The 23,979-nt window shown below is 39.2% G+C and overlaps 1 protein-coding gene across 2 annotated transcripts in view; it reads right to left on the bottom strand.

Moving 5' to 3' along the window:
- Positions 1-23,979, bottom strand: part of agap1 (ArfGAP with GTPase domain, ankyrin repeat and PH domain 1) — a 286,707-nt gene that overhangs the window by 83,314 nt on the left and 179,414 nt on the right. For both annotated transcript variants that reach the window (XM_062997658.1, XM_062997657.1), the window contains 3 exons: positions 20,839-20,924; positions 19,586-19,727; positions 12,900-13,034 (listed from right to left, as the gene is read on the bottom strand). In XM_062997658.1, the coding sequence (XP_062853728.1) occupies positions 12,900-13,034; positions 19,586-19,727; positions 20,839-20,924 (363 nt within the window). The remainder of the gene's footprint in view (positions 1-12,899; positions 13,035-19,585; positions 19,728-20,838; positions 20,925-23,979) is intronic.

The raw sequence follows: 23,979 nt of genomic DNA, 5'->3' as shown, positions 1-23,979 counted from the left end.
TTATTTCCCAGAACTGCCTTAACTCTCCTGGGCATGGAGTTTACCAGAGCTTCACAGGTTGCCACTGGAATGCTTTTCCACTCCTCCATGACGACATCACGGAGCTGGCGGATATTCGAGACTTTGCGCTCCTCCACCTTCTGCTTGAGGATGCCCCAAAGATGTTCTGTTGGGTTTAGGTCTGGAGACATGCTTGGCCAGTCCATCACCTTTACCCTCAGCCTCTTCAATAAAGCAGTGGTCGTCTTAGAGGTGTGTTTGGGGTCATTATCATGCTGGAACACTGCCCTGCGACCCAGTTTCCGGAGGGAGGGGATCATGCTCTGCTTCAGTATTTCACAGTACATATTGGAGTTCATGTGTCCCTCAATGAAATGTAACTCCCCAACACCTGCTGCACTCATGCAGCCCCAGACCATGGCATTCCCACCACCATGCTTGACTGTAGGCATGACACACTGTATCTTTGTACTCCTCACCTGATTGCCGCCACACATGCTTGAGACCATCTGAACCAAACAAATTAATCTTGGTCTTATCAGACCATAGGACATGGTTCCAGTAATCCATGTCCTTTGTTGACATGTCTTCAGCAAACTGTTTGCGTGCTTTCTTGTGTAGAGACTTCAGAAGAGGCTTCCTTCTGGGGTGACAGCCATGCAGACCAATTTGATGTAGTGTGCAGCGTATGGTCTGAGCACTGACAGGCTGACCCCCCACCTTTTCAATCGCTGCAGCAATGCTGACAGCACTCCTGCGCCTATCTTTCAAAGACAGCAGTTGGATGTGACGCTGAGCACGTGCACTCAGCTTCTTTGGACGACCAACTCGAGGTCTGTTCTGAGTGGACCCTGCTCTTTTAAAACACTGGATGATCTTGGCCACTGTGCTGCAGCTCAGTTTCAGGGTGTTGGCAATCTTCTTGTAGCCTTGGCCATCTTCATGTAGCGCAACAATTCGTCTTTTAAGATCCTCAGAGAGTTCTTTGCCATGAGGTGCCATGTTGGAACTTTCAGTGACCAGTATGAGAGAGTGTGAGAGCTGTACTACTAAATTGAACACACCTGCTCCCTATGCACACCTGAGACCTAGTAACACTAACAAATCACATGACATTTTGGAGGGAAAATGACAAGCAGTGCTCAATTTGGACATTTAGGGGTGTAGTCTCTTAGGGGTGTACTCACTTTTGTTGCCGGTGGTTTAGACATTAATGGCTGTATATTGAGTTATTTTGAGGGAAGAATAAATTTACACTGTTATATAAGCTGCACACAGACTACTTTTCATTGTGTCAAAGTGTCATTTTGTCAGTGTTGTCCCATGAAAAGATATACTTAAATATCTGCAGAAATGTGAGGGGTGTACTCACTTGTGATACACTGTATGTGAGCGACACTATACTTTACTTTAAGTGTTAAGAACAGTTATGATAAGCCTGCATTAAATATTTAAACGATGCAGGTAATGCAAGTTAACTTCGGCCATCAATCTCAGCTCCCCAGTGAGAGGCAGCCATTTATCCTGGTAGAAATGATGAGTGTTGGATCAGATTTACGACACGTCATTGCACCGCTGAAGTCGAGACCAAAGTAGGCGTCCTGCAGGTCACTGCCCATATTTCAAGTGAATATCAATGGCACTTTATATATAAGTACACACACACACACAATATATAAATATATAAAAATATATATAAATATATGTACTGCAATTTCCTTCGGGATCAATAAAGTGTTATCTTATTTATACACACACACATTGTTCTTTTATTTTATTTTTATAGCACAGATGAATTGCACTGTCTTCAGATCATAATAATAATAGGAAATAATCAGCAAAATGAACAAAAGTAAACCACTTATGATATGTACTTGTAGGAAAGACAAATTTTAAATAGGGCATTTTAATAGGACAAAAACAACTGGTACTTGTATGCCTTAGCCAATCTACTGTCCTATTTAAATAATTTCAAATTGTGGAACCCTTAAACTTGCCAATAAATCTAAAAAAGCTACACTGCTGCGAAATGCTAGTGATTGGTTACCATGGATGACATAAAGCTGTAATCACCAACAGCTGCTTTGAAACAAGATACAGATGTTGTTCGTCCTAGGTATCTGATTTTTTTTCTCCTAACAATTAATCTTTGTTTACATACAAATACATAATTTTCTAAGCCAAAAAGACATATGTAGCTACATACATTAAAGGGATATTAAATTTAAGAACAAAACTTGTTAAATACTTGTTTGTCCGAAGTTATAGAAGAACAATAGGCTTATATTCACATAATCAGTGCAGTTCATGTAAAAGAGCAATTAGTTATAAGTGAGGTGTATTAGTAAAAGATGCTCTCTGTTCAGTTCCAGGTCCAGTAAAGTCCAAGACCAAGTCAAATCTGGTTTGATCCAGCTGTAGTAAGTGAATTTCTTTACGTGAGCTGATTAGACAACCATCTGAGGTGGCGAAATGAGTGCCAGAGGACAGACACTAAGTGCTACAGGAAAAATTTTCGGCTGTCAACTAACAACTATTTACAGGAATATACATTTTGACCAACTGAAACAAAAAAGTGAGACACAGAAATTTTGAATGTATTAATATGCATCATGATTCTAGTCCCCAATGGAAAAAAAAAACATTTGTAAAAATAATTCCAGCTCTGTTTTCTGTCCTGATTAAGGTTGTTTGTTTGTTTATTTATTAGGATTGTAACGTCATGTTCTGAACTTTGGTTACATTCATGACAGGAACGGTAGTTACTGGTTACACAAGGTTCATCAGTTCACAAGGTTATATCAAACACAGTTATGGACAATTTTGTATCTCCAATTCACCTCACTTGCATGTTTTTGGACTGTGGGAGGAAACCGGAGCACCCAGAGGAAACCCACACGGACACGGGGAGAACATGCAAACTCCACACAGAAAGGACCCGGACCGCCCCACCTGGGGATCGAACCCAGGAACTTCTTGCTGTGAGGCGACAGTGCTACCCACTTAGCCATCGTGCCGCCCGATTAAGGTTGAAGATCATATCCTAAAACCTTTGCACACAAAGTAGTAACAGACCTGGACAGGTCACCACTTTATATTAGGACTCCTTGCTGACATCATTCAGCATTTTGATCTGCTTACATCTGTGTAGTATGAAGCCAAATTGCACCAAATATAAATGAAATCAAAACTATATGCATAGATTATATGATGAACCACATTTAAAAATAAAGAAGACACAAAGGAAAATTGAAAAAAGCAAAAGTAGAAACAAAACAGAAATGTATAAGAGACAGAAACAAGGAAAGGTAGAGCGAGGGAATGGGTGGGGGTGCACCATGCTGAGTTTATTAGGCTGCTGTCAGGCTGCTTAGCTGCAAGACGACTATAAATATTAACTAATGAGTCGGACAGAATGGGAGCCCGGTAGACGATCCAACACAAAGGTCAGAGTGCTTCCTCACTAACAACTCACTAATTACACCAGACACGCTAAACATCCACACGGCAGGGATGGTTGTATACACATCCAGACATCAGAAAGTATCTTCATTACTATATCTAGTATTTAAATAAGTCATATTTAACATTAGAAGAGTAGCCAAATGCAAGTATGGCCATATAGATAGTGTTGTTCAAGAGTGGTGTGTGTACTGTTTGGGTCCTCAGGCTTATTAATGGCTCGTTCATTGTTCCTTTAATTGTATCTATTAGGGATATTAATGATTAACTGGTAAACCAATAACTGATGATCATTGTTTGATTATCGCTGTCGGTAAAAATTTATTCTGAACTCTGCACGAGGCTCTGTGTGTAACTCGTGTAAACGTGTAATTTTTTGAATAGTAAAAATGATGTGAATATTTTGTATCATGTCCCAGTAATAAAGGTAGAACTATTATGCTTATCTTATAATTCCTACAGTAATGTTGTCAGGAAGAGTTTAAATATACAGACTGCATCATATGCATTATAATTGTAGGGACAGTGGTAGCCTAGTGGGTAGAGCTTTGGGCTGTCAATTAAAAGGTTGAGGGTTCGAATCTTAGTTCTACCACGTTGCCACTGTTGGGCCCCTGAGCAAGACCCTTAACCCTCTCGGCTCCAGGGGCACCATACAATGGCTGACCCTGCGCTCTGACCCCAACTTCCAAACAAGCTGGGATATGCAAAAAGAAAAAAATTTCATGTTACTGTACTTAATATTAATAACTAGTTAGCGGTGCTCATGTGACGCAAAAGTAAGTTGTTTTACCTCACTGCTGCAGGGATTCGGGGCCAAGGCCCTGCAATGGATTGGCACCCTGTACGGGATGTGTTTTAGCATTGCACCACACACCAGGATAGAGCAATGGTTAAAAAAATGCACCTCACTGTTCTGCATTACTGCCACATTTACTACTATGCTGTTTTACTTAAAATTTTAAAGGTAATTGATGTTTAATATTGTAATGGGACACTATAGGCTTGTTGCTTACCAGTTAACTGACGTTTAATAATGTTTGGATTAGTTAAAAGAAATCTTGTGCCTGGCTGTCCTCTTCCTCTTTTACCTTCAACTCTTCCATGCATAAGTGTTTTTTTTTTTAATGAAAGAGCTTCAGTTTGGTTATCTGGGCTCTGAAGGGTAGGTTAGATTTGATTTGGTCGAAGAGCCATTTGTTTGTCTTCTTTGCCATCCAAGGTATTCTCAAAAGCCTTCGCCAGCACCAAAGTTTAAAGGCATCAATATTCATAATCATCCTGTCCTGCATTTTAATTGTCCAGCTTTTACATCCATGAAGAACCCCAGAGAAGATCATAGTCAGATCAGTAAAATTCTGACATCTAAACGTTTTCATTCTTGTTCTACCAAGTGCCAGTCTGTGTTGTGTTTTCTAACTGCTGTATCCTTTGCTGGTAATAATTGATCCAAGGGTAAACGCTGTCCACACTTCTACATCTTCTTAGTCAATGGTATGGTTAGTGGTCTTTCCTGTTGTCATGACCTTTGCTTTCTTCATATGAGCTGAAGTCGCAATGATGTTTCACATGCAGCATTATCTTTACAATCAATGATTAGGGCAGCACGGTGGCTAAGTGGGTAGCACTGTCACCTCACAGCAAGAAGGTCCTGGGTTCGATCCCCAGGTGGGGCGGTCCGGGTCCTTTCTGTGTGGAGTTTGCATGTTCTCCCAGTGTCCGTGTGGGTTTCCTCCGGGTGCTCTGGTTTCCTCCCACAGTCCAAAGACATGCAAGTGAGGTGAATTGGAGACGCTAGGTCAGCGGTGTCAAACTCATTTTCACCGAGGGCCACATCAGCATTATGGTGGCCCTCAAAGGGCCGGTTGTAACGTATCCTGCTGTGATTGCAGTCACATTGCTGTTTTTCTTGGAGGCTGAATTCTGCATTTATATTGTTCTACTTTACCACAGACACAGCCTCATAACACAAGAGACGGTTTCTCTTCCTGAAGCACAAACTTGTTTTCACTTTCATTAAATTTCCTCCTTATGCTTAATTTTCTTACTTATCTTCTTGTACATTTTAGGATCATGTGTAAATATGTGTAACATCATCTACTGGCAGGCTGTGTCACTTTGCAGGTCACAAAATCAGCCTGCATTTTGAAGAACTTAATACAGTAAAAGCACACAGCTGTAGTCAAGTGTTACATCTGGTACAATATGAGATTTAACCAAACGTAAAATAACGAGTTAGCATTTTGTGTAAAGATACTAATTGCTATAGTAACGTAACAACAGTATTTAATTACGGTAAATTTGTAACTAAAACGCTGTGATATACTCACTAAACATTTACTAACAACTGAGAATATAAACGCCACTACTTACAGACAATGCTTGGGTATTATATTGCAATATAATTATCTGTATTTATTTATTACTGTTTACATTACTGACTACGCTACCCCGCGTTCTTTTGCCGTAAAAGTCACATGGCTTCTTAGCGAAGGTTAAAGTTAGTTGCCATGACTACGATGTCACATTGTCTCTTAAAGGCGCAGGAGCGCATTAAATTATAAGTGTCTCTGTAACGACTCGAACCATCACAACAATCATAAAGTCGTTTAAGCTCTCACGGGCCGGATCAAATGACGCGGCGGGCCGGATCTGGCCCGCGGGCCGTGAGTTTGACACCCCTGCGCTAGGTTGTCCACGACTGTGTTTGATGTAACCTTGTGAACTGAGTCATGAATGTAACCAAAGTGTAAAACATGACGTTAAAATAAACAATAAACAAATAAACAAAGTAACAAACAAACAATCAATGGTTACAAAGAATGCAGAACATTGTCCTATAGTCCATGTACACCAGTTACATAGGATAAAAATGGTACTGGGATTCAGCCATAGACAAATTGAGGACAGAATGTAACGATTGTTATTTTTACTTATGTAAAAGTATACCAATAATTAAAATAAACCCACACTTTCACTACAAATTATAGGTTCATTTGTCATAAGTGCACATAGAGTTTCATTATTTAAAATACTAATGTTTTGTTAAAGTTAAATATATAAATAACAAGCAAATAAATAAATAAATGCTAATTTATAATGTTAACCATGGAAAATTCAATACAACAGTTATGCTTATGATTATATTATGTTTATTTATTTGTTGACACTTTTTTTTAGAAGATAAGGAACATCTCTGATGCTTTAATTAGCGCCAGACCTGCTACGTTGAAAGCGGTTGTTATTTCGGCTCAGCTTGAGTAACTGTGCCTGTGCTCAGTATCCGGCAGCAGAGATTAAACAAGGACAACAAGTAAACTAATTACAGCAATAAAAGTATATGACAGTGACAATGATACATAATCAGAGCACATTAAAGGCCAAAACGGAGAGAAAGAAAAAGGTTGTGTGTGTGTGTGTGTGTGTGCGAGCGTTGTGCAGGCTGCACAGAGGAGCTCGGTAACAGTTAGCGTGCGCTAACGAAGCTCTCCATCCTCCGCTCTGACACTGCGCCACTGAGGAAAAGAAGAGGGAACAAGGTGGTGGTGGTGTGGGGGTTATTAAGATAATTAAATTAGTGAGCTGATGGACGAAGGCTGGGGAGACGTCAAGATCCCTCACCTTAAGCCAAACACCACAGACACACACACACACACACACACACACACACAATTCAAATGCAATTACACATACACATAGGCTAGTCGTAAAGCATTTATATACAACCAAGCACACACAGAGAGTACTGGGCTAAGCCCTAAGCTGACCCTGACTAAACAAATTGGCTCTTTATTTGTCCACTGGCCATCGTGCAAGTGCATTGCTTCTATAATTTAAATGCAGATAACTACTACACCAATTATTTTTAATGATTAATGTTCTTGTTATTCATGCTTTGGCATTCTCCAATTCCCGGGAATCCACAGCAACTCATCTGCTTGCATTATTTCATTTACAATTATAAGCTGCTCTATTATTGCATGCTCAACTAACGGCAAGAATCATTTAAATAAGCGAAAAAACAGCTATATATCATATAGATATTCTATAGAAATGTGGCATAAATGTAAACGTTTTGTGGCATAAATGATTCTGAATTTCAGCAAATAACGACTGTTTCTAGCACTATAAGAGAACTGTTGACCATGAAAAATGCTACAACATTTTATTTGAGTACAATTATGAAGTTAAGAGTTCTCTAGTATTTATAATGACACTAGTGTCAATCTTACAATTGCATCTGGGAACATAAATACATTCCAATTATTAAAGACTTGGGCAGTAAAGTCAGATTTCCTCAAATGTCAAACACAATATTTAACATTTTTGGCATGTTTTAGTAAATGAGTAGGTATAGTATTGTGTTAAGAGAAGGTGCTATGTAGTGGTTGAGTGACAAGGTCAATAGCGCTTCCACTAATATTAAAGAATTTGCCATTTTTAAGTCAAACTGTATTCTAGGTTGTTACTTCATTATTCTGTCCACTTATTCAATACACCAATGCACTTCTAAAAAACAGTCCCAAAGCATAATACTACCACCACCATGCTTTTGTTACATTCATGACAGGACAGGTAGTTGCTCGTTACACAAGATTCATCAGTTCAATGTCGAACACAATTATGCACAGTGGCTTATTGGGTAGAACTGTCACCTCTCACAGAAAGTAGGTCCTGGGTTCGATCCCCAAATTGGGCGGTCTGGGTCCTTTCTGTGTGGAGTTTGCATGTTCTCCCCGTGTCTGTGTGGGTTTCCTCCAGGAGCTCCGGTTTCCTCCCACAGTCCAAAGACATGAAAGTGAGGTGAATTGGAGATACAAAATTGTCCAGGACTGTGTTGGATATAACCTTGTGAACTGATGAATCTTGTGTAATGAGTAACTACCGTTCCTGTTATGACTGTAACCAAAGTGTGAAACATGATGTTAAAATCCTAACAAACAAACAAACAAACACAGTTATGGATAATTTAGTATCTTCAGTTCACCTAACTTACATGTTTTTAGACTGTGAAAGGAAACCAGAGCTTCCTGAGGAATCCCATGAAGACATGGGGAGAACATGCAAACCACACAGAAAGAAACTGGAACGCTCTACCTGGGAATCAAACTCAGGACCTTCTTGCTGTGTTGCATACTTCTATTTTTTGTGGCCAGACAACTTAATATTTGTAGCCCTTCTCCACAAAGGCTTTCATCTATCTGTGTATTACCTATATGTGAATTACTATACCTATATGTGAATTTCCCCACTGTGGGACTAATAAAGGATTATCTTATCTTATCTTATCTGATCAGCAACGAACTACAGTATATTCAAGCTTTTACATGCCAGTTATAAATATTCATGGCTTCACTGCTTTCATACATGGTAGCGTATTAATGGTTTTATTGTTTAAAAAAAAAAAAAAAGAAATATATGATCTGCTTTCCAGGATCTGTACAGATCTTTAATGACTTTTCCTACTAGGACCATTGATGTTGACAATAAAAGCATTTACCTCTCTGATGAGGCTTTTAAAAGGTACATAAGCGATCATAAGGTCAGTATAAGGCACTGTGTAGATCGAGAAGACCTGGCTCTCAATTCATACCAAATGTTTTCAGTAGGGTTGATGCCTGGAGGCTCTGTCCAGGCTACTGATGTTCCTCCACACCAAACTTGTCAAACCATGAGTTTTTGGACCTTGTATTGTACACAGAAGCACAGTCATGCTCTAACTGTAAAGGGACTTTTTTCAAAATGAGTTCATAAAGGTAGGGTGTCCACACACTGTTGGCCCTATGGTGTAGATTTCTGTATACTTTTGATATTTTATTGTTTCAAGGAATTACATAAGGTAGATAAAAGTGTACAAGTCTGAATTGCTTATATTTTGAAACATGTTTCACAGAACCCTATAATACAGACTACAAGCTAATAGAGGCAGGCTAATGGGGACGGTTAGCGCTGTAGGACGCATTTTTCCAGACTAGATTGACAGACTAAAGGTTTAACCGCAGCCGGTTTAATAAGGAAATGATGTCATACAAAATAGCTCATTATTTTATTAGAACTGCAGTGCCACACACAACCTCTGTACTCTGCCTGAAGTGAGGAAAGGAATCAAGCCGGAATCATTAAATTAAGGTCATGTGCATAGTAATTATGGACGCCATGTCTTGCTGACGATTACAACAACCAATATACCTCACAAAGAAAAAACCTACCAAAGCGCAGTTGTTACACAAAACATTAGAATACTTATTTTATGATTTATGGATAGCCAATATAAGCACATAGTGTCCACTCAGCAAAGATAGGAAATTTAGTCTTTTCTTCTCATTTGGAGCTACTGATGAGCTCGGCCAGGGACACACACACACACACACACGCACACACACCAGGCTAAATTACAGCAGACTTGGCTGCAGCCAACAGTGTAATAATTAAGGGGATAATGGCTTAGCGTTTAGAAAGTAAATCTCCCTCCTGGGTCGAGAGCTCAGTGCTGATCAGACAGCCCTGTTTCTCCTCCACAGCTGCCCGCATCTGCCACTGAGCTGCTTGCACTATATTCCACAAACAATCAGGATAAACGTAGAAATGTGCAGTGACAATTTTATTTACAATATAGAAAATTACATATGCATTCATATTTCAATTCCTACAATTATGTGTTTAATAATTATTTTTCATGAGTTTACCAGTAAATGTAATATTACAGACACAATACACAAGCGTGGATTTAAAGCAGCCTTGGAAAAAGTATAGTAGGGGTTGAACAAATGGTTCAAATTTTTGGTCTTTGGTTATGAAGTGAAAAAGGGTTGTAGCCTAATGGTTAAGGCACTGGACTAGTAATCGAAAGGTCGCTGGTTCAGGCCCGACCATTGCCAGGTTGCCACGGTTGGTCCTTGAGCAAGGCCCTTGTGACGATGTACTGTCACAGTAATGTAAGTCGCTTTTGACAAAAGCACTTGCTAAAAGCCAAAAATGTAAATACAATAATAGGTTCTTGATCAAGATGACTTTATCTAAAGACAATTAAATTCTTTCCAAATCTTTTCTCAAAATAATTTGCTCTAAATAATGTTGTTTATTCAGTAACTGAAATATTCTCTACAGCCAAAAGTATGTGGACACTTGGTCATGAGGCCAATGTTCCAAAACCAAGGCCATTACTAGGGAGTTGCGCAACCTTTTGTGAGGTCAGGCACTGATGTTAAACAGGGCTGGCTCGCAATCTTGCTGTTTCTCTACATCAGATTTGTTCAACCATGTCTTAATAAACCTCGATTTGTATACAGAAGAAACAGTGATGCTGCAACAATAAAACACCTTAACCAAACTAATGCATGGATTGAAGTACAGTATATTGTGTGTTTTACTATGTTTAATACATTTTATTCATATGTCAGTAATAAATGCGGCTGAAACACCTAAAGTTAATAATGAGGAGGAAGGTAACCAGGGGCAAGACTTTGGCTTTACACTGGCAGTACCTGCAATGTACTCAAAGCTGTTCCTACAAGGCACTGTTTTCATCTAGGCACCAAAGCGAACAGCACTCATTTGTATACATACAGCACCCTCTACAGGACAGCTATTCCATATTTGACACATCAAGTGAACAAATCAGATAAGACTAAAAATGGGCTAATGAAGTGAAAGTCCAATAATATTCTAAATTCAATAGAATTAACTATTACACGCGAAAAAAACACAATTATATTAGAGACAGAAAAGAGAGCGAGAGAGGTGAAAGGGTTAGGAGCTCTATGGAGCTTTTATACACCACATTCTTTGTGTATGATTTTGTCATGAAAGTTGGGAATTCAGCTCAATGGGGAAGACATAATTCATGACAACAGGAATGACCACTAACTTCACCACTGATTAAAGAAAAAATTGAAGTGTGGACTGATTGGATTAATTATTTACAGCAAAGAATCCAGCAGTCAGGAAATACGGCATACCCCCGCACTTATCATAACTTGGCATTTAACAGTAAAGATCTTCAGAGGAAAGAGGAAGAGGATGACCAGCCAGAAGATGGAGGGATACAATTAAATGAAGAATAAACAAGCCATTATGAAGCCTGAAGACCCAAACAGTAGACAATATTGTTGAGAAACAGTATTCATATAGACACAAGGACTCAGAATTGACTTGACTGCACTCAATAATAATAAAATCATCACATAAATAAGTGTGTGAGAATTTATGTGTAATATAATAATTTGAGTAACACTATTTGTATATCTGCATGTGCATACATGTCTGTTTGGATGTCTATACAATATATATATATATATATATATTACTGTTCATTTTGACAGTAGAAATGTAATTGTTATTTCGCAAATCTGGACAGTTTTGATTTTAGAGATCATAAAGATAATGACCATAAGAAACTTCTGCCTCATTTATAAAATGTTTTAAATTAAACATGATCTATAACCTAATTGGAAAAGCATAAGCTGAAGGCTTATCTAAGGAACTCCAAAACTGTGAAATCAGAAATAGAAGAGCTCAGAGCTTACTACACTTGACACTTATGCACCTTATTAGACACTAGACCTGATCCTTAAGCAGCCTAGTCGAGTGTGCGAGGCAAAATGGGCAATTTAACGTGCAATTAAAACATGATATAGACCTATTCTGCAGCAAAGTCACCTTGCTCTCAGTTTCTTTCTGCTTCATGGTCCTCCTGCTCAAAGCTGCACTCCACAAGAGCGCTGACTAGCTGATCTGGAGGACGCTGGTTTTAACTAAGCACAAAAGGCTTTTATTAATAAAAACAGCCTTAATTTTGGTTGGTAAAGGGATAATGTCTATTAGCTACTAGTCTTAGAGTTTTAAAACTACTCTTAAATAGACAACAGTACAGTGTGATGTACTAGCCCACTACTGCTGGGATCTCAAGCTCTCGAGTTTGAATTTCAGATGGTGCCATCAACCAAGCAAAATGCCCACAAAGGCATGATTGACTTTGCCTGATGAAAGAAACTGGTTGAATTCTTTGCCACTGTACAATCGCACCCTCTGCTGACTGGTCAATGAATAATCTGAAGTGCTTCGAAAGTCTTTCTGATCATAATGAAGGTCTCTATGATTTCACCACGGGCAGGTGAATAGATAGCTGGCAACTGTGTGCACCTGACAGGGGGAGTCACAGAGGGGGAGGGGAATTACTATTGGCAAGATTCTAATGGGTGATGGACTTGAGATTACTAGACTGGGAGCAAATAGAAGGAAAAAAATACACAACTTTCTTCAGGACTTTATAATAGCAACGGAAGTTAGAAGAAATAATAATAGTAATAATAGTAAAACACTCCTTTGTAAACTAGTAATGGTACAAAAAAAAAGATTCTAACAAAGAATTCACATCAACAATGGAAGTGGTAAAGTAATTGAAACAAACTTTACATATGCAATGAAAATGGGCTTACCATCCTGAAAGACGCGCTCCACGTTGAGGCCATATGTGGCACAAGTCTCGTAGTACGTGCATCTCTTCAGGTCATTAGAAAGCTTACGTGCTCGAGCATCGTCAATAACACGAGGGTTAGCTGCACTGATAGCATCTAAACAAAGCACATAAAAAGTGTCCAGATTAAATTGAAAAATTTCAAACATGAACATAGAGTGCTTTAAAAAAGTACTGTTGCAGTTGTTACAACGGCTCTTTATCTTGAATGATCATTTAAAGTTGCATTTTGTGTTTATTCCTGTTGTTTTCAAAAAAAAAAAAAGAGAGAGAAGGTGAGGGGCAAACTTTTTTTTCACAACAATTAATATATAGTACTGCTGTTAGATGTCTCTGAATGTGTGCTGTTTAAACATTACAAAACAACATTCAGCAATCTTAACCTTAAATAATAACCATTACAATTCACTTTTAGCTCCTAAAGCTTTTTTTCCTCACTTCTGTGATGTTAAAAATTTGCAATTTTCAGGCTAAAGCCAAATTAATTCGAATTAAAAAGCATGTAAGTGTAAATTTTGGTGTCTACCTCGTTCAGGTTAGGTCAATAGGTTTAAGTGTGGCGCCCTCTAGTGTTTACAAAAGGAAAAGGCTCATACACACGGATACACCTACACCGATCAGCCATAACATTAAAACCACCTCCTTGTTTCTACACTCACTGTCTATTTTATCAGCTCCACTTACCATATAGAAGCACTTTGTAGTTCTACAATTACTGACTGTAGTCCATCTGTTTCTCTGCATGCTTTGCCCTCTTTCATGCTGTTTTCAATGGTCAGGACCCCCACAGGACCACCACAGAGTAGGTATTATTTGGGTGGTGGATCATTCTCAGCACTACAGTGACACTGACATGGTGGTGGTGTGTTAGTGTGTGTTGTGCTGGTATGAGTGGATAAGACAAAGTAATGCTGACAGAGTTTTTAAACACCTCACTGTCACTGCTGGACTGAGAATAGTCCACCAACCAAAAATATCCAGCCAACAGCGCCTCGTGAGCAGCATCTTGTGACCACTGATGAAGGTCTATGATGACAAACTCAAATAGCAGCAGCAGATTTTAGTAGTGACTTTACATCTACAAGGTGGACCAACTAGGTAGGACTGTCTAATAGAGTGGACAGTGAGTGGACATGATATTTAAAAACCCCAGCAGCGCTGCTGTGTCTGATCCACTCATACCAGCACACACACACTAACACACCACCACCATGTCACTGTCACTGCAGTGCTGAGAATGATCCACCACCTAAATAATACCTACTCTGTAGTGGTCCTGTGGGGGTCCTGACCATTGAAGAACAGCATGAAAGGGGGCTAACAAAGCATGCAGAGAAACAGATGGACTACAGTCAGTAATTGTAGAACTACAAAGTGCTTCTATATGGTAAGTGGAGCTGATAAAATAAACAGTGTAGAAACAAAGAGGTGGTTTTAATGTTATGGCTGATCAGTGTATACACACAAATACACATTTTATGGACAAAAGTACACCTACAGAAGATTTCATGACAACCTTAAAATAAATGCTTATGATTCTGAACTGATATGCTCAACAAGCTCATGATCAGGTGACCACACACTTTTGGTCATGAAGTGTATTATACTGTAGAAGATGTGTGTAATTTGGTTCTTTAGATTTCTGACTTTTGCCAGTGTCTCTATACATAATAAAGAGTTATTGAAAACACTGTGTTTTATTTTCTAATATACATTAAATATTTGAATCAATCATATAATGTTTTTCTTGTTGGTTGATTAAAGGCACAACTGTGCAAAGCTAGGTACTTCTAATTAATCCTGTATAAAACATACAGTAAAACAATATCAATAAAAGTAATGATTTAGTCTAATGCCATTTTTTCACTGCATGGTACCCTATGGTACGGTGATCTGTGATACTACATTTACTGGTTATTTCCATCGTTTAGTAAGCCAGTACTGAATTTGGTTATCCTCCTTGACCAGGGGCAAGAAATGTAGACTGTATGTACACTTCTAATTGGAATTGAGACAATACAAGCAATACAAGAACATAACAAAATTTAATTTAATTGAATTTTAATTTAATTTAAATAGGTCTACAGAGTTCAACAATCAGAAAGAGGTGAACCAAAAATTATACTGTTGCTACTACTGCTGTTGTTTATAGTCACTGTCTTTAATCTGGTAATGAATGGTGTCGCAGATTCACCTTCAGCAAACTCCATCTTATTTTGCCAGTATCCAGTGCAATTGGAAATGGATGGTTGCACATAAGGTACTGCACAAATAGTTATTTAATGAGAACCGTGCAGTGGAAAAGAAGGGGGCAAGACATCATATTAGTATGATGAGATGTGATTTAGGACACAGAGTTCAAGTTACATGATGAGCAAATCAAGAAGTACGGAGATACAACTGACAGCACACACTGGCTGGATTCTCATCTGACAGGCAGAACATTCTGTTTGAATAAAAGGTAAAATTGCAGCTAGAATCAGATAGTACGTGTCACTGGAGTATGATGTTCACGTGATCAATTGTGTAACTAAAGGCAACTGAAATCTTATTGTGAATACCAAAAAGCACACAGAGAAATGAATGATTGTTGCAATGATAACAGTCAGCCTATAGATGGAGCTACAGGACAAGTTTGAACAAAGTATACAGTTAATTTTTTGTAAACCTCACAAGCATTTATAAAAATGGTATGGTTCCCGGTAAACTTTCAATTCCCTAGCCACATTACTTCAATGTTTCACCTAAAGCGTATGGCTATACAACTAAAAATGTTAAGTCGGAACTACAGTTGCAAAACAAATTTGAGAAAAAAATGGATTTCAGAACTGACGTTTAAGTCATGAATATAGACAAACACATTCTAACTAAACTGGTTGTACTGTTCATGTATTTGTCAAGCATGTTAAGTCCCAGTGCAGTTTGAAAAAGTAAGTAAACCTTGTAAATGTGTTCATGACCTCTCCAAGAGTTGTTCAAGTATTTCGATTAGAAAGATGAGACTAAAAGTGTGGGTTTCTCAGGTGCTTTGACAATTAAACAAAGCCACAAATTCTGGTTACTGACAAATTGACTACTGACTACTTTTAGTATAATTTTTATCTTATTTCTGCTCTCTAGACTGACCACTGTTGTCATTGTGGCTCCTAGTATTTATCTATTTATTGATAATTTTTCTTTTACTACCACATATCTCTTTTAGTGCAATAATACTTATGCTGCTTTTGCTAATGTCTTGTACATGCTCATTTATGTATATAGACATTTCTCTATTGTGTTGTTTTTATGTCCTAATATGTTTACTAGTGTTGATAATGTTTGTCTTCTCGTGATATATATATATGTATATATATATATATATATATATATATATATATATATATATATATATATATATATATATATATATATATATATACAGTGTATCACAAAAGTGAGTACACCCCTCACATTTCTGCAGATATTTAAGTATATCTTTTCATGGGACAACACTGACAAAATGACACTTTGACACAATGAAAAGTAGTCTGTGTGCAGCTTATATAACAGTGTAAATTTATTCTTCCCTCAAAATAACTCAATATACAGCCATTAATGTCTAAACCACCGGCACCAAAAGTGAGTACACCCCTTAGTGAAAGTTCCTGAAGTGTCAATATTTTGTGTGGCCACCATTATTTCCCAGAACTGCCTTAACTCTCCTGGGCATGGAGTTTTCCAGAGCTTCACAGGTTGCCACTGGAATGCTTTTCCACTCCTCCATGACGACATCACGGAGCTGGCGGATATTCGAGACTTTGCGCTCCTCCACCTTCCGCTTGAGGATGCCCCAAAGATGTTCTATTAGGTTTAGGTCTGGAGACATGCTTGGCCAGTCCATCACCTTTACCCTCAGCCTCTTCAATAAAGCAGTGGTCGTCTTAGAGGTGTGTTTGGGGTCATTATCATGCTGGAACACTGCCCTGCGACCCAGTTTCCGGAGGGAGAGGATCATGCTCTGCTTCAGTATTTCACAGTACATATTGGAGTTCATGTGTCCCTCAATGAAATGTAACTCCCCAACACCTGCTGCACTCATGCAGCCCCAGACCATGGCATTCCCACCACCATGCTTGACTGTAGGCATGACACACTTATCTTTGTACTCCTCACCTGATTGCCGCCACACATGCTTGAGACCATCTGAACCAAACAAATTAATCTTGGTCTCATCAGACCATAGGACATGGTTCCAGTAATCCATGTCCTTTGTTGACATGTCTTCAGCAAACTGTTTGCGGGCTTTCTTGTGTAGAGACTTCAGAAGAGGCTTCCTTCTGGGGTGACAGCCATGCAGACCAATTTGATGTAGTGTGCGGCGTATGGTCTGAGCACTGACAGGCTGACCCCCCACCTTTTCAATCTCTGCAGCAATGCTGACAGCACTCCTGCGCCTATCTTTCAAAGACAGCAGTTGGATGTGACGCTGAGCACGTGCACTCAGCTTCTTTGGACGACCAACGCGAGGTCTGTTCTGAGTGGACCCTGCTCTTTTAAAACGCTGGATGATCTTGGCCACTGTGCTGCAGCTCAGTTTCAGGGTGTTGGCAATCTTCTTGTAGCCTTGGCCATCTTCATGTAGCGCAACAATTCGTCTTTTAAGATCCTCAGAGAGTTCTTTGCCATGAGGTGCCATGTTGGAACTTTCAGTGACCAGTATGAGAGAGTGTGAGAGCTGTACTACTAAATTGAACACACCTGCTCCCTATGCACACCTGAGACCTAGTAACACTAATGAGTCACATGACATTTTGGAGGGAAAATGACAAGCAGTGCTCAATTTGGACATTTAGGGGTGTAGTCTCTTAGGGGTGTACTCACTTTTGTTGCCGGTGGTTTAGACATTAATGGTTGTATATTGAGTTATTTTGAGGGAAGAATAAATTTACACTGTTATATAAGCTGCACACAGACTACTTTTCATTGTGTCAAAGTGTCATTTTGTCAGTGTTGTCCCATGAAAAGATATACTTAAATATCTGCAGAAATGTGAGGGGTGTACTCACTTTTGTGATACACTGTATATATATATATATATATATATATATATATATAGTACTGTGACACTGCAATTTCCTTCGGGATCAATGAAGTATTATCTTATCTTATCTTATCTTATCTTAGATCTGTTCTTCTCAAAAAAAAAAAGATTGGTTGAACCATGCCCAGAGGCAAATAACTTTCAGAACATGTGTTACAGAGATGCATGAAGCTGAAAAGGCTATAAAAGCACTAATAAAGACCTGAGTGTACAATAATCCACTGTTAGACAAATTGTCTACAAATGTCAGGGCAGTCTCCATAGGAGCAGGTATCCTGTTAAGATCACTTCAAGAGCTCAACGGGCAATCCAAAAAAAAAAAGGTGACAAAGAACCCACGGCTAACAGAAAAACAATGAATATTGAGGCCTGTCTCAAGTTTCCTTCAAGACCACCTGGATGTGCCACAATGCTTCTGGGAAAATGTTCTATTGAGAAAGGAGACCAAAGTATATGCAATGACTAAGGGAACAAATAAAAAAAAAACATTTCATGAGAATGTAAGGATTTGCTTTTTCTCACTACACTGGAAATGTTTAATTAATGTGCTAAAATGACATCATCTGTTCAACTATTTTTAGTTAGGTTAAAACTTGCTCAAAATTGTTACTTAGATTTCTAATCAGACTGCAATTTATTAGTTACCAATGCAGAAATCCAGGTTATTCCAAATTGCTCACTTATCTTTCTAGTAACAGTACAGTCTGTAGAAAAATGTTCTCCAGCATTGTTTTCCATTACAAATCATATAATGAGCAAAACTCGCTTGGGTGGCATAGCGGTCTATTACATCAGCCTATCCTCGATGAGATTCAAAGCCAGTGCTATTGGTCGGCCGGGCATTAACACAGACAGGCTATGTCTGAGGGGAAGAATGGTGTGGCCTGTGATGGATTAGAACCCTGTTCCGATGATTTCTCCCTTGCACCCAGTGTTTTCTGATTAGACTCTGAAACAGACTACAAACCCTGACCAGGATGAAGAGATTGATGAAAATAAAATGAAAATGAAATAATAAGCATAATTTAAGTAAAAAGTTGAAACTTAAAGGGAAAATAAAGAAATATTCAAATTTCTTAGTGTTTAGCAGTACAGAGAAGAAGGTAAAACACAGCTCAGACATACACACTTTCCTCTTTTTCTCCCAATTAAGTCATATCCAATTACCCTACCCCTCCAACATGTGTGTTTTAGCCAACTGCACGGGTCACGTTCTGGTTTCCCATCCGCCCACCCTCAGACACAGCCAATTATGTCTTTAAAGGTGCTTGCAGGAGTAGCAGGAATGAGATTCAGACTCAAGGGATTCACTCAAATTGTAATGTGGATTATATCGTTTGTAATGAAAAACATTGTATTAAATTTAAACAGGAAAAAAAAACCAAAACAAACCTTTTTACAAGTGGTTGTCAACTGTATATAAAACTCACAACTGACTGTTGCAAAAAACTGTGATGCTAAAATGATTTGGCAAACATCTGACCAGCTGTGTAAAATAAAACAGTCCTAACAGTCACCTATTGTTACCTTTCTGTTTGTATTCCCAACATGTACTGTATTTAACTCACCCTGAGTTCCCACTAGCACCAAGGGCACGTCAGCAGTGTTGCGGTAGTTGGCCATGCGGCTGTAGTGGTGATACACCGTCTGAAAGCTGAGTTCATCTTCTAAACTGAAAACAAAGATCACCGCATCCACCCATAACGCGAACTGAAAGAGAAGAAAATAGAAAGATTAGAGTAATTTAGGATTTGTGTATAATGAATACAAATCTTTGGTAAAGTCTGAGTTATTTGGGGTTCGTGAGACCCCTGCATTAGACAGCAGATGGGATTTCCTGTGCTTACTGGCAGAGCAGTGTTGTGTAAATAAAGGTCAGTGACCTTGTGTGACTCAGTTTATAGCACAAGTCTGTGTCAGCCAACCGAGTTAACTCTCCAGCATAGTGTTCTATTACGTTAAAGCACAAGAATTCTAGACTTGTGCTCTGTATTAATTAAACACAGACTCGTCATCAGACTAGCCATGTAAGTCTGTCACATAACTGAGCGTCTATAGCAATAAACTCTCTGCTTGTTTAAAGGCTTATTAGGCTGGCACCAACTGATGAAGGAAGATCCAGTACAAAATGAACAGGTAGTTAAGGAAAAAAGTTAAGTAATTAATATTTATTAGATGTAGAACATGCAACATGATCAGAATTATCCAGACTATGCTTTTCTCTGTGCTCCTTTATGTATGGAAAAGATGGACAGTAATAATAGAGAACAGGATGAATATCAACGCCTTTGAACTTTGGTGCTGGTAAAGACTTTTGAGAGTAACTCAGATGGCAAAGTAGACAAAAAAATGGATCCTAAACCAAATCAAACCTAACCCCTCTCTCAGAGCCCGGATAACCAAATTGAAGCTCTCTTATTTTAGGCACATTATGAGCAGAACCAAATAATGGAAATAATGTTCGGAAAAGTTGATGGTAAAAAAGGAATAGGACGGCCAAGATGGAAGGACACAGAATAATGAACAAGGCATTAAAAAGCCTAACGACCCAAATGGTAGACAGGTTACTCTGAAAAAACACTATCCACATGGTCACCAGGCATCTTCCAGCTTGCTTGTACACTGGGGTCAGAGCGCAGGGTCAGCCATTGTACAGAGACTCCGGGAGCAAGGGCCCAACAGTGGCTGCATTGTAGAGCTAAGATTCAAACCCGCAATCTTCCGAATTGACAGTCCAAAGCTCTACCCACTAGGCTACCACTGTCCCACTTAATAATAATAGCAGTGCAGTGTGTGTAACATGTTCATATGTAATACTTACCTGGGCCTCTGGAGGGCCCCCTTCATCCCTGATAAGGAGGAGATAACTCTGGCCATCCACTACAATCTCCTTTTTGAAGCGTCCACCTACAGAACAGAATCAGCCAATTAATCAAAAGAATCGAGTCATGACAAAGGTGAAGATAAGAGCTGAAATGATAAATGATGGGTGATTAATGGAGTGACACAATGAAAGATTTGTTTGTCATATTTTACCTATTTTATATTTTTCAAGAATTAAATGTCCCACGTCAGCAACCGAGAAGAGCATCAACATGCAGGAATAACAGCTCAATCAATTCCTACATAAGAGCCACAATCTTACCAACAACCAATGATTAGGAGTTTGATTACTAGGGGAAAAAACCTAGTAAAGACAAATAAAATCTAGGGATTAGAGCTTGTCTTATCTCCCCTCTTCTGATCTGACCTGAAGGAGACCTTAACCTTTGAACTGTATTTCATATGATTGGTGTATCTTGTGTAGTTGGTGAAAGTGAAGGTCAGATAATAGAACACAGAGAGGGTTTTTTATCTATTTTATCTCTCAAATTGATTTTTGTAAAATGTGAATGGAAAAGCAAACATACAAATGATTTGGTTTAAGTGTTTACGCTTCGTTTGGTGGAAATATTGTCAGATTGTTAAAGATAAATGAAAAAAAGTAATGAAAAGGGTTTTATTTATAAATGACATGAAGCCTCTGCAGTGCAGTATGTGTATTGCAGTAGAACGGTTTTTACTGCTAGTAATGTGTGTAGCAAGGTCTGGACAGAATTAAATTTAAAGTCCAGTACTTGTTCATTCTGGCCGTTTTATTATACATTCACTTGCCACTTTATTAGGAACACATACAGACCCATTCCAAAAAATTAGAATATCATGGAAAAGTTGATTTATTTCCATAATTCCATTCCAAGAGTTAAACTTTCATAGATTATAGATTCAGGGCCCACAATTTAAACGATTTCAAGTATTTATTTGTTTATTTTTACATAATTTGGGCTTCCAGCTCAAAAAACCCACGAAAACAGGATTTCAAAAAATTAGAATACTGTGGAGAAATCAGCCCAAACTACTTCTCAGTTTTTGCAGAAAAAAAAGAAATTAGGATCACATCAAATCAATCAAAATATGGTACTTTCAAAACGATATGTCAATCTTCAATACTTGGTTGGGAATCCCTTTGCTTTAATCACTGCCTCGATGCGACGTGGCATTGAGGCGATCAGCCTGTGGCATTGTCTGGGAGTTATGGAAGCCCAGATTTCCTTGATACTTGCGGTCAGCTCTTCTTTGTTGTTGGGTCTGGTGGCCCTCATTTTCCTCTTGAGAATACCCCATAGATTCTCAATGGGGTTTAGGTCCGGCGAGTTGGCTGGCCAGTCAAGCACTGTGATGGCATGGGCATCAAACCAGGCTTTGGTGCTTCTGGCGGCATGGGCAGGGGCCAGGTCCTGCTGGAAGATGAAATCTGCATTTCCATACAGATCCTTAGCAGAAGGAACCATGAAGTCCTCTAAAACATTCTGGTAGACTGTTGCGGTGACCTTGGATTTAAGAAAGCAGAGTTTACCAACACCTGCACCAGACATTGCACCCCAAATCATGACTGACTGTGGATATTTCACACTGGACCTCAAGCAGTTTGGGTTCTGTTCCTCACCCGTCTTCCTCCAAACCCTTGGACCTTGATTCCCGAATGAAAGGCACACTTTACTTTCATCGGAAAAGAGGTCCTTGGACCACTGGCCAACGGTCCAGCCCTTCTTCTCCTTGGCCCAGTTGAGACGCTTCCTACGTTGGCTCAGGTTCAGAAGTGGCTTGACCCGAGGAACCCGACAGTTGTAGCCCATCTCCCGGATGCGTCTGAATGTGGTGGTTTTTGAAGCTGTGACTCCTGCCTCATTCCACTCTTTCTGGATCTGTGCCAGATTCTTGAATCTTCTCTTTTTGATAATCCGCTGAAGCCCACGGTCATCTCTTTTGCTGGTGCATCTTCTCCTGCCACATTTTGTCCTTCCACTAGACTTTCCATTGATATGCTTGGACACAGCACTCTGTGAACAGCCAGCCTCCTTAGCTATGAACTTTTGTGGCTTACCCATCCTATGGAGGGTATCAATGATGGTCTTCTGGCCAGTTGTTAGGTCTGCAGTCTTCCCCATATTGAACCGAACTGAGACAATTGAACCAAACTGAAGCAATTTAATGACACCTAGGGAAACCTGTGCAGGTGCTTTGAGTTTAGTAGGTGATTAGTGTGTCACACTCAGTTTAAAACATTCATGCCCTGCAAAATTTGGGCTGATTTCTCCACAGTATTCTAATTTTTTTTTATGAGCTGGAAGCCCAAATTATGTAAAAATAAACAAATAAATACTTGAAATCGTTTAAATTGTGGGCCCTGAATCTATAATCTATGAAAGTTTAACTCTTGGAACGAAATTATGGAAATAAATCAACTTTTCCATGATATTCTAATTTTTTGGAATGGGTCTGTATACACTTATGTAATTTATATACATAATGTGGCAGCAGTGTAATGCATAAAATCATACAGACACACAGCAAGAGCTTCTGTAAACGTTCACATCAAACATCAGAATTTAATCTAGGCGCCCAGGTGGCACAGCGGGATATTCCGCTAGCACACCAGCGCCGAGATTCTGAACTCCTCGGTTCGAAACTCGCCGTTGCCACCAGTCGGCTGGGCGCCCTCTGACGGGCATAATTGGCAGTGCCTGCAGCAGATACTAATTGGTTACCATATTTGAGGTTGAGGACCGGACTATGTGTGGGTGGGTGGGTCTTCATACGCTGTGTAAGGACCCTGATTGGTGGAAGAGACACCTGTGCAGAATGCAGGGGCGAGAAGAAGAGGGCTGTGCACATGTCGGAAAAGGCGTGTACAGCGACGTGCTCTCCTCGGATGCAATCGGGTATCCCTCAGCAGCGGATGACAAATTGAGCGTGCTAAATCAGGAGGAAAATGGGGGGAAAAATGCATTTAAAAAAAATGAATTTAATCTTTAATTGTTTGGCTATTTACATTTAGATTGTCATCAGTTAGCAGACACTTTTATCCAAAGCAGCTTACAGAACTGTGACAGCATACTGTCCAAGCAATTAAGGGTTAAGG

This window comes from Trichomycterus rosablanca, chromosome 6, assembly GCF_030014385.1.
Source record: "Trichomycterus rosablanca isolate fTriRos1 chromosome 6, fTriRos1.hap1, whole genome shotgun sequence".
NCBI lineage: Eukaryota > Metazoa > Chordata > Actinopteri > Siluriformes > Trichomycteridae > Trichomycterus > Trichomycterus rosablanca.
Note: the sequence above shows the minus strand (reverse complement) of the source record. Positions and strands in the feature narration are given on the sequence as shown.